Below are 11974 nucleotides of genomic sequence, written 5' to 3' on the forward strand. Positions count from 1 at the left end.
TAACTTTAGGCTGTTGCTGTTTGGTTGGTATCTGGCAGAGAATGAAAATACAGGGAACCCTATGCGTTGTTAATTATTTATGGGGGGGGGGGGGGGGGGGGGGAGAACGCATAGGGTTCCCCCTATTTTCATTCTCAGCCAAACACCAACCAAGCAGCAACAGCCTGATGTTACCAAGGTGGGCGTTACCAGACGATCCGAGCCTGTTGGTAGAGGCTCTTCCCGGTACCCCTGTGGTGGTGGGTAATGGGGTAATAATTGGGGGTTAGCGCTAGCTGTTTTTGGTGCTAAAAGTAAGCCCTAGCTTAGTAATGGATTCTGTCTATAAGACAAACTTCCACTACTAATCCTGTAAAGTAAATAAAAATAAAAAAAACACTCCCTCACAAGCCCTCGTTAACCATTTTATTAACATTAAACAACAACAAAAAACACTGGTCATCGTCGTAGTCCACAGGATACACTGATCTGAAATGAGACGGAAAAAAAAAAGGAAAATAGATTAGTACATTTAATGTAACCCACCAACCCGCCTGCACCGCACTACATGACTACAATTCCCAGCATGTCATTACAGTAAGCACATAATGGGAGTTGTAGTCATGCAGCAGGGCTGGGGGGAGATGTGCAAGCAGGTGACAAGCTTGTCACCTTCCCCCACTGCATGACTAAAACTCCCAGCATGCCCTTACAGTAAGGACATGCCAGGAGTTGTAGTCATGTGGTGTGGGCGGGTGACAAGCTTGTCATCCGCCCATCTAACACTTCCCCCGTGCCGCACAACTACAATTCCCAGCATGTCCTTACAGTAAGGACATGCTGGGAGTTGTAGTAGTGTTGCATGGTCAGGAGATGTGCGGGCGGGTGACAAGCTTGTCGTCCCACCATGCCTGTGGAAATGAAAGTTAAAAAAAGTCGCACAAAAAGTCTCGACTTTTTGCACAGCTTCGCTCCCTGACCACCCGCCCACATCTAGCACCCATCCACTAGCTATTACAGGACCACAACTCCCAGCATGCCCTTACAGTGAGGACATGCTGGGAGTTGTAGTCCCAACATCTTGCAGGCAGGTAGATGTGAGTGGGTGCCGGAGAGTGGAGCTGTGCAAAAAGTCTCATGTGAGGGGGGGGAACTCTGCTGCACCTAATCGGGGGGGGGGGGGGGGGGGGGGACGGACTCTGCTGCACCTAATGTGGGGGCCTCGTATCGACGTTCACTCACATCGCGCTCCCAGAATTTGTCAGGACGTAGTAACGCCAGCCCCAGAGCGTGAAGTGTGTGAACATCAAGGGGGACCTCCATGTCCATTTTGCTTGGGGCCCCCAAATTCCTTCAAACGGCCCTGTCTATACCCATCCCCTGTCATAGATGCGGTTCCCGCCCTGTCATCTACACCCGTCCCCAACATATTCCCACACCTCTTGTTTGAATTGTAATTTTATGTCTGATACTTGTCTTTGTTTGTACCCCATAATTGTTAACGCTGCGGAATCTGTAGGCGCTATATAAATAAATAAATAGCCGAGGTTCACACCTTGTCACCTACACCCGTCCCCTGTCATAGCCGCGGTTCCCGCCCTGTCATCTATACCCGTCCCGTCATAGCCGCGTTTTCCGCCCTGTCATCTACAGCCGTCCCGTCATAGCCGCGGTTCCCACCCTGTCATCTACACACGTCCCCTGTCATAGCTGCGGTTCCCACCCTGTCATCTATACCGTCTTGTCATAGTCGCGGTTCCTGCGCTGTCATCTACACCCGTCCCGTCATAGCCGCGGTTCCCGCTCTGTCATCTACACCCGTCCCGTCATCTACACCCATCCCCTGTCATAGCTGCGGTTCCCACTGTCACCTACACCCGTCCTGTCATAGCCGCTGTTCACGCCCTATCATGTACACCCGTCTCGTCAAAGCCGCGGTTCCCGCCGTTATCTACACCCGCCCTGTCATAGCCGCGGTTCCCGCCCTGTCATTACACCCGTCCCATCATAACTGCGGTTCCCGCCCTGTCATCTACACCCATCCCGTCATAGCTGCGGTTCCTGCCCTGTCATGTACACCCGTCCCCTGTCAGAGCCGCGGTTCCTGCCCTGTCATGTACACCCATCCAGTCATAGCCGCGGTTCCCGCCCTATCATGTACACCCGCCCCGTCATAGCCAGGGTTCCTGCCCTGTCATGTACACCCATCCTGTCATAGCCGCGGTTCCCGCCCTGTCATGTACACCCGTCCCGTCATAGCCGCGGTTCCCGCCCTGTCATGTACACCCGTCCCCTGTCATAGCCGCGGTTCCCGCCCTGTCATGTACACCCATCCCGTCATAGCCGCGGTTCCCGCCCTGTCATGTACACCCGTCTCGTCATAGCCGCGGTTCCCGCCCTGTCATGTACACCCGTCCCGTCATAGCCGCGGTTCCCGCCCTGTCATGTACACCCGTCCCCTGTCACAGCCGCGGTTCCCGCCCTGTTCTCTACACCCGTCCTGTCATAGCCGCGGTTCCCGCCTTGTCATGTACACCCGTCCCCTGTCATGTACACCCGTCCCCTGTCATAGCCGCGGTTCCCGCCCTGTCATGTACACCCGTCCCCTGTCATAGCCGCGGTTCCCGCCCTGTTCTCTACACCCGCCCTGTCATAGCCGCGGTTCCCGCCCTGTCATGTACACCCGTCCCCTGTCATGTACACCCGTCCCCTGTCATAGCCGCGGTTCCCGCCCTGTCATGTACACCCGTCCCCTGTCATAGCCGCGGTTCCCGCCCTGTTCTCTACACCCGTCCTGTCATAGCCGCGGTTCCCGCCCTGTCATGTACACCCGTCCCCTGTCATAGCCGCGGTTCCCGCCCTGTTCTCTACACCCGTCCTGTCATAGCCGCGGTTCCCGCCCTGTCATGTGCACCCGTCTCCTGTCATAGCCGCGGTTCCCGCCCTGTCATAGCCGCGGTTCCCGCCCTGTCATGTACACCCGTCTCCTGTGATAGTCGCGGTTCCCGCCCAGTCTCCTCCTCTGATCCCGGGTGAGGTGACGCCGGGGCCTGTGTAACATCACTCAAGATGACGGCCTCCAAGTGTACGCGTCTGAGCGGAGATCTTTCCGCCGGTTCCTGGCCTCAGTGGACACGGTTCTCTTTGACTGTGACGGGGTGTTGTGGCGGGGGGATGAGGTGGTGCCGGGAGCTCCGGAGCTGGTCACGGGTCTCCGCCGGAGCGGGAAGCGGGTCTTCTACCTTACCAATAACAGCACCAAGACCCGGGACATGTACGCCGACAAGCTGGGGCGGCTGGGCTTAGGAGCGGAGCCCGGGGAGGTGTTCGGCACCGCGTACTGCACGGCCCGGTACCTGCGGGACGTGGCTCAGCTGCGGGGTAAAGTCTATCTGATCGGGGGCACGGCTCTGAGCCGGGAGCTGGAGGCCGTGGGGATCCCGCACGTGGGTAGCGGCCCGGAGCCGGTGAGCGGCGGCATGAAGGACTGGGCGGCCCTGGAGAAGGACCCGGACGTGCGGGCAGTGGTGGTTGGGTTTGACGAGCACTTCAGCTACATGAAGCTGACGCGGGCGCTCCGGTATCTGCAGGACCCGGACTGTCTGTTCATCGCCACCAACACAGACACCCGGCTGCCCCTGGAGGGAGGCCGAGCCATCCCCGGTACTGAGCCCACAGGAGGGGACATTTATAACATGTGGTCGCCCATAGCAACCAATCACAGCAGCTCTCGTCTTAGAAAAGGAATGCCGCGCTCTGATTGGCTGCTGTGACATATAAATACTGATCTGCTTTTATATAGTTTTATAAGTCCATAGGAATGGTCATCTAGTCACCGCCATAGACGTCATCTGTCAGATATCTGCCAAAAAGATTTTCGGCCATGTTGGATTTGGATTGAAAGGGAACCTGTCATCAGTTTTATGCTGCTCAAGCCACAAGCAGCATGAAACACTGACAGGTTCCCCCTGTACAAAGGGGGAGCAGGATTCTGAGTTAATTGAGTATTTTCCCAGCAGCAACTCTGCATTGACTTTCGGTTCTCTATTACCAGCAGGGACCGTCCCAGTGAGTCTAAACCCGTTCTTGGCAGTCCAAGCATGCTGGGGGTTGTAGTTGTGCACCTGGTTGGGAAACACCTGATTAAACATAAATCCAACATGACTGATCACCTCCTAAAGTGGTCCAAACCACCTTTTGGCATCAGAAAGTGAAAGACGCAACTGCACCCCATGTTGGGCAGGTGTTGAAGCAGCCATCAACACTGATTGTACACATGGTTTATCCATAAGAAATGAACCCATGCACAATACAAATTTGGTGCTGAAAAGTATCTGCTGCAGGATCTTTCCCATGCACAGTGGAGGAGATTTATCAAAACCTGTGCAAAGGAAGAGTGGTGCAGTTGCCCATGGCAACCAATCAGATTGCTTTTTTCATTTTTGAAGAGGACCTGTGAAAAATGAAAGAAGCCATCTGATTGCCATGGGCAACTGCGCCACTCTTTCTCTACACAAATTTTGATAAATCTCTCCCAATGTAAGATCGACCCGATAAACGGGTACTTCGGCGCAATCTTTAAGTAGTGTAGTACTTGTCATGTATGTCCTGTCCCACCATGTTATGCCCATCACATCAGAACTATAACTTACCATCACGGCCAAAAGCAGCAGGAGAATATTGATCTGTCATACATATACTTAACCCCTTAAGGACTCAGTGTTTTTTTCATCTAAAATTCCATATGATTGCTTATTTTTTTCGCCACCAATTCTACTTTGCAGTGACATTAATCATTTTACAAAAAAATGCACGGTGAAGGCGGAAAAAAAAATTCATTGTGCGACAAAATTGAAGAAAAAATGTAATTTTGTAACTTTTGGGGGCTTCCGTTTCTACGCAGTGCATTTTTCGGTAAAAATTACACCTTATCTTTATTTTGTAGGTCCATACGGTTAAAATTATACCCTACTATAGGTTTCATATTGTCGTACTTCTGAAAAAAATCATAACTACATACAGGAAAATGTATACGTTTAAAATTGTCATCTTCTAAACATTTTATTTTTCCGCGTACGGGCCGGTATGAGGGCTATTTTTTTGCACCGTGTTCTGAAGTTTTTATCGGTATGATTTTTGCAGTGATCGGACTTTGTGATCGCTTTTTATTCATTTTTTTAAATGATATAAAAATTGACCAAAATAAGCTATTTTGGACTTAGGAATTTTTTTTTGCGCGTACGCCATTGACCGTGCAGTTTAATTAACGATATCTTTTTATAGTTCGGACATTTACGCACGCGGCGATACCACATATGTTTGTTTTTTGATTTACACAGTTAAATTTTTTTAATGGAAAAGGGGGTAATTCAAACTTTTATTAGGGAAGGGGTTAAATGACCTTTTATTAACTTTTTTTTTGCAGTGTTATAGCTCCTATAGGGGGCTATAAACACTGCGCACACTGATCTTTTACCCTGATCCCTGTAAAGCCATAGCTTTGCATGGATCAGCGTAATAGGGGGTTGAGTGCTCAAGCATGTAGCTCAGGCTCGGAGCAATCAAACACCGATCGGGCGCGACGGAGCAAGGTAAGGGGACCTCCGCTCGCGTCCTAGCTGATCGGGACATCGCAATTTTATTGCGATAGTCCCGATCAGCCCGACTGAGCTGCCGGGATGCTTTTTACTTTCTTTTTCGAAGGGTTAATAGCGCGCGGCACAACGATCTGTGCCGTGCGCTGTTAGCCCAGGGTCCCGGCTATCAATAGCAGCTGGGACCGACCTGTGTGATGTTTTAAACACCTGGCGCAGGGGGAACAGGTACGCCCTGCGTCCTTAAGAGATTTAAGGGGTACTCTGGTGAAAAAATTTTTTTATCCCATGTCAAAAGGATAGGGGATAAGCTGTTAGATCGGGGGGATCACGCGGCAGCGGGCCCCCGCGATCGCCGGAGCTGCACCCCGGTCATCCGTGCATGGAACAAACTCCGCTCCATGCCGGATGACTGACGACCACAGCCGCCGCACCCCCTTCATTCAGGTTCTATGGGAGGAAGCGTGACTGCTACTTACTAGCATGAATGGAGGGGGCGTGACATCACAAACACAGGTGCTCCCTTGTTTTGGACACAGTTGCTGCCGTCCCAGAGAAAGCGGGAGTCTACAGCGGTGGGATCCCTGCAATCTAACATCTTATCCCCTATCCTTTTGATAGGGGGATAAGATGTTTTGCACCGGAGTACCCCTTTAGGTATATGTATGACAGATCGATATTCTCCTGCGGCTGTTGGCCGTAATGGTCAGTTTTAGTTCTGATGTGATGGGTATAACATGGTGGGACAGGACATACATGACACTATTGCAATAAGACTCAGAGGCTAAGCCACATGTGTATGTTTGGATGATGTCTGACTAGTTAGAATGTATGAAGGGGGTATATGGGGTAATCTAGAGAACACAATACTGAACAGTGGTCATGTACATGAGACCTAAAGAAGCCTCTCTACATGACCTTGAGGACTGTCTTTACACTGCCCCAACACCTGGACCCTGACTATATTTAGTGACTGGAGAATTATATGAGGAAGTAAATGTCCTCCTAATGCCAAGTGACAAATAAGGAATGGTCGTATCTGCCAAGTCATCCTGACAGCGGAGGAAGTGGCTGCTTTCACCACTCATCCCTATAGGGAAGGGCATTAGCTGGGTGCATTCATGTAACTGTCTCTGGCCTGGTTACTAAATACATTACATAAGACTGCTGGTGGGCAACGTGCAAGCAGTAGCAGCTTGTATGAGGAGTTAGCGTAATTTTAGAATGCATAACTATTGCTTGGTTCACAATAAATTAAAGGAGTACTACACTACTTAAAGGGATACTCCACTGGAAAATATATATATATATATATTTATTTTTTAATCCACTGGTGACAGAAAGTTAAAGAGATTTGTAAATTATTTCTATTTCAAAATCTTAACCCTTCCAGTACTTATCAGCTGCTGTATGCTCCAGAGGATGTTATGTTCTTTTTGGAGTTCTTTTCAGTCTGACCACAGTGCTCTCTGCTGACACATCTGTCCATGTCAGGAACTGCACACAGTACAAGCAAATCCCCATAGCAAACATACCATAGCAAACATATTCTGCTCTGGACAGTACTTGATATGGACAGAGATGTCAGCAGAGAGCACTGTGGTCAGACTGAAAAGAACTCCAGAAAGAAATACAACTTCTTGTGGAGCATACATAAGCTGATAATTACTGGAAGGATTAAGATTTTTAAATAGTCTTAATTTACAAATCTGTTTAACTTTCTGGTACCAGTTGATAAAAAAAAAAAAAAATTTTTTTCCCCTTTAAAGATGTCCAGTACTACGAAATGTATTCCCTATCTGAAGGAGAAGGGGTAAATGTCTGATATCGCGGTGGGGTTCTGACTGCTGGGACCCCCCCCCCCCCCCCCCCCCCCCCCCCGCAATCTCCCGTACAGGAGATTGTAACCAGTACGTCAGCTGGTCAAACACGCCCCCTCATTCATTTCTATGGGAGAGGTGGAGACGCAGGAAAGCTATGTCTCCGCCTTTCTGATAGAGATGAATGGAGGGGGTGTGTTTGCACTGGCTCACCTGCTGTGTTTGAAACATCACACGCAGCAGCTCAGCCGAGTCCGTACGGGAGATCGCAGGGGGTGGTCCCAGGGGTCGGACCTTCACGATCAGATGTTTATCCCCTATTCTGCAGATAGAAGAAAAATTTCTTAGCACTGGAAATCTTCTTTAAAAGCGTATGCCCTCTCCGTAGGATCTGATGGGGTCCGACTGCTAGGATATCCAGAATGGGGCCTCGTCTCCTTGTGCACGGAGCAGAGTGTCGGCACGCGCTCCATGCATGTCTACGGGAGCACCGGAGATACCCAAGTACAGTTTTCGTGTATCTCTGGTGCTCCCAAAGACAATGCATAGAGCCGGTGACAACCCCACCACTACATGCGGCGGGGAAAGTCGACTCCAAAGCCTAATTTGCATATCTTTATAAACTGGTACTGTATCTCGGTGCAGGAGAGGTATGTACGGATTCAGGATCAAAAGCCCTATATAGCCTGGAGCGATCATTGGTGGTCTTGGTGCACAGACTCCCACAATCAAAACTTTTAACACTTCTCCCTTTTTTTATTATTTTTTTTTCATTTTAAATAAATGATGCATTAGTGTCAGATCATGGGGGTCCGACCCCTGTTCTCTGCATGAAAAGAGCAGAGTCGACCACAGCACAAAGCTGCGGCACACACGCCCCATCCATGTGGCTCTATGGCAGAGCCGAAGGTTGCTGATTTCAGAGCTCTAGCTCTATCATAGAGCTGCATGGAGGGGGTGTGTCAGGCGCAGCTTCATGCTGTGGTCAACACACCTCATTCAGAAAGAGAGCCGGGGCACCACTCGGGAGATCGCGAAGGTTCCCAGCGGTCGGACCCCCAACGATCTGCCACTTATCCCCTATCCTTAGGATAGGGGATACGTTTTTATAAACAGGAGTTCTCCTTTAATTATTGGCAGCATCCAGGTCCTTTACCAGTTATCTTCATTTTAGGAACCGGCTGTTTGGTGCGAGCGGTGGAAACGGCAGCTCATCGCAAAGCCCAGGTCATTGGGAAGCCCAACTCCTTCCTCTACGACTGTGTGGTCAAGGAATGCGGCTTGGATCCCAAAAGGACTGTGATGGTGGGAGATCGCCTGGACACAGACATTCAGATGGGTTCTACTTGTGGGATCCGTACGCTCCTGACCCTTACCGGGTTCTCTAGTCTGGAAGATGCAAAGTCCCACCAAGAAAACGGCACCCTCTCCATGGTCCCGGACTTCTATGTGGACTCTGTTGCTGACCTGCTACCGGCACTGTCTTCTGCTGATTAATGACCCATCCTGGGGTTCCCTCACATAACCTGAATAGCTTTAACATATGCAGGTGTTAATTTAATTGTTACATGTTTATAATAAAAGTTATGTACCGCCCCCATGTTCCAGGGGCGATAGGTTTGGGGAAGAATTAACTTTTATTGAGAAATTAACCCTCTAATTTATTTTATAAAAAGAATGTTATTTTACAAAAAAATGCTCTGTATAGTCTTAAATGATTATTCTTTGAGGTTTGGTTTCTTTATGACAATAAGCCGTATCCAGATGGGAAGACCACACAAATATAGGGAATGTGGTTCCATCAAAAGACATAGGGATCAAAACCTAAAGTAAAACCCTTTAAATCAATTGTCTCAAAACTGTGTTTCTACAACTTTTGCAAAACTACAACTCGCAGTATCCCCGGACAGCCAACAGTCACATTGTTCTGGCACTATGGGGGCTTTGTAAACACTCGCGGCCTTCAATTCCGGACAAATTTTCTCTCTAAAAGCCCAATGGCGCTCCTTCTCTTCTGAGCATTGTAGTTCGCCTGCAGAGCACTTTACATCCACATATGGGGTATGTTCTTACACAGAAGAAATGGGGTTGCAAATTTTGGGGGGGCTTTTTTTCCCTATTTTACCATGTGAAAATGAAAAATTTAGGGTAACCCCAGCATTTTTGTTAAATTTTTTTTTTACCCTATCACCCATGACAGCACCCCTGGAGAGGACCTCCCACCGTGGGACAGGAAACCTGGATAAATTTGGACCTCCTCTCCACCCTCAGTTCAGGTTTCCTGTCCTACGGATAGGAGGCCTGGAAGAATTTCTGACCTCTTTCTCCGGATCCTGAGCTGCGGGGCCCCCATTGCCTCTGGTGGAGAGGGGTTTCCTGGCCGGCGTAAATCCCCCATGGGGGCCGCTCGGCATGACTGAGGTTCGGCGGTGTTTTCTTCGGGAGGCGCCGTGGAGTCGTCAGGTCGGGTGGCCAGCTCTCCCATCTCTGGGCATCCTCCCCGCGTGTTAGCGCGCGCATGCGAAAGGGAGACGGCACGCAATGATGACGGGGGACGCGCAGTTGGCATGCGCGCAAAAAACGACGCAAATTCTGGTCCTGGACGTCTGTTGCATCTCCTGCGTCTGGAGATCACACCGACTGCAGCAGCCAGCTCCTGCACCTGTGCGGTATCCTATACTGCAGTGTTCCTGAATTGGTGCCTGAATTCCGGTTCTTGCCAGACCGAAGACCTCCTCCAGCATGCCTGATCCTGGGAAAGAAGGTGGACTCGCTAAATCCAAGAGCTCCAGCCCGGTACTACAGCTTCCTTGGGTGAGACTTTTCCATGTTTTTTTTCCTCTTAATGGCTAATTGGGGTTATCATGTGCTTTATTGTTGGTAGATAAAAGCTCTACTGAGGCCCCTAGCAAAGCGTCATCTAAAGCTCATTATAAGGAATGTGCGCAGTGCAGAAACTCTCTAGATTCCTCTTATAGGGTGCGGTCACACGCTTTTTGCGGGTTTTCCGTTGCGTATTTGAAAGTGGGCGGGCTCTTCTCTGCTGTCCGCAGCAGATTTTCCACGGAGGAATTTATGCTGCGGAAAATCTGCCACAAGCCCCGTTGAAGTCAGTAGGGACTGTGGCGGATTTCCCGCAGCGTAAATTCCGCCATGGAAAATCTGCTTTGGACAGCCGAGGAGAGCCCGTCCACTTTCAAATATGCAGCGGGAAAACCCGCAAAAACGAAGAGTGTGAACGCACCCATAAAGAGCTATTTGTCCGTCCTGTGTAGACGCCTTAGTTGCCCAAGAATCATCTTCATTAGCACTAACCATCAAAAAGATGATTAAGGATGAGCCTAAGAGCTCTCTGCATGGCTTAGGCCTAACAAACCAGAAGGATACGGCGGCCCTTCCTGCCCCGCTATCCCAATCCACCTCTCATGAATCTACTATAGGGGAAGAAGGGGAGGTTTTATCTTCTGAGGAAGAAATTGAAGATTCAGATTCTGTATCCTGGATTACTCGTGGGGATACAGAATAACTTATTAAGGCTATCCGTATTAACACCAATATGGAGGAAGTAAAGAGCCTTTGTCAGCTGAGGATGCGCTCTGATGGTCTAGGTCCTAAAGATAGGCGCACTTTCAGTCTCCATAACAAAGTAAAAGCCCTCATCGATGAGGAGTTGAGTCAGTCAGACAAAAATTCTTACCTGACTAAACACTTGAAGAGAAAATAACCCTTTCAGGAGGAAGTCACAAAGAATTGGGATAGAGCCCCCCTTATTGATGCTCCGGTGGCAAAAATCTCTAAAAAGATTGCTTTACCATTTGAAGATCTCGGCTCTCTCTCTGATCCTATGGATAAGAAAGCTGATTTGTTCAATAAAAAAACCTGGAAAGTAGCAGCAGGTTCTCTTAGAGCCTCAGTAGCCTCAATATGTGTGTCTAGGTCCCTAAGAGTATGGTTAGCACAACATAAAACTCCTAGGCAGGACATTTTTAATTATTTTCCTGTGATTTCCAAAGCTGCTGATTTTTTAGCAGATTCTTCTGTGGATCTTGTTCAATCTTCTGCTAGGTCTGCAGCTTTGTCGAATTCAGCCAGGAGAGCCATCTGGCTCAGATCTTGAAAGGGGATGTCACATCCAAGTCTAAACTCTGTGCTATCCCTTGTGCAGGTGACCTTCTCTTTGGGCCTCCTTTAGACGATATTCTTCTTAAAGCTTCTGATAAAAATAATGGTTATCCTGTCCCCCCCCCCCCCCCCCCCGAATCTTCCTTTAGGGGTAGGGGCAGAGGTAAGCGTTCCTTTCAGGGGAGCCAAAATAAAAAAATTTGAGTATCAGGGAGAGGTAGGGGTTTCCTCTTTAATCCCAATAGAGATTTCCGCCCCAAAGTTTCCCAACAATGACACCTTTACTCCAGTAGGGGGACGCCTGTCCGGATTTGTGGAAGCTTGGAGAACTATTTCTTCAAGCCCCTGGGTCCTAAAAACCATCGCCTCAGGACTCCTTCTGGAGTTCAAAGCTTGTCCCCCGGACAGATATTTCCCTACTGGAGTAATGATCGATCCCCTGAAACAATCAGCAATGTG

At 49.4% G+C, this 11974-nt stretch overlaps 1 protein-coding gene across 1 annotated transcript; it reads left to right on the forward strand.

The window, feature by feature from the left end:
- The first annotated feature begins 2905 nt into the window (after positions 1-2905).
- On the forward strand, positions 2906-10409 carry PGP (phosphoglycolate phosphatase). The gene is given in 3 exon segments (XM_056534766.1): positions 2906-3085; positions 3088-3642; positions 8568-10409. Coding segments are annotated over 3 exon segments (915 nt in total). The 5' UTR covers positions 2906-3048; the 3' UTR covers positions 8891-10409.
- The last annotated feature ends 1565 nt before the right edge of the window (positions 10410-11974 follow it).

The sequence above is a fragment of the Hyla sarda genome, chromosome 8, assembly GCF_029499605.1.
Source record: "Hyla sarda isolate aHylSar1 chromosome 8, aHylSar1.hap1, whole genome shotgun sequence".
Classification (NCBI taxonomy): domain Eukaryota; kingdom Metazoa; phylum Chordata; class Amphibia; order Anura; family Hylidae; genus Hyla; species Hyla sarda.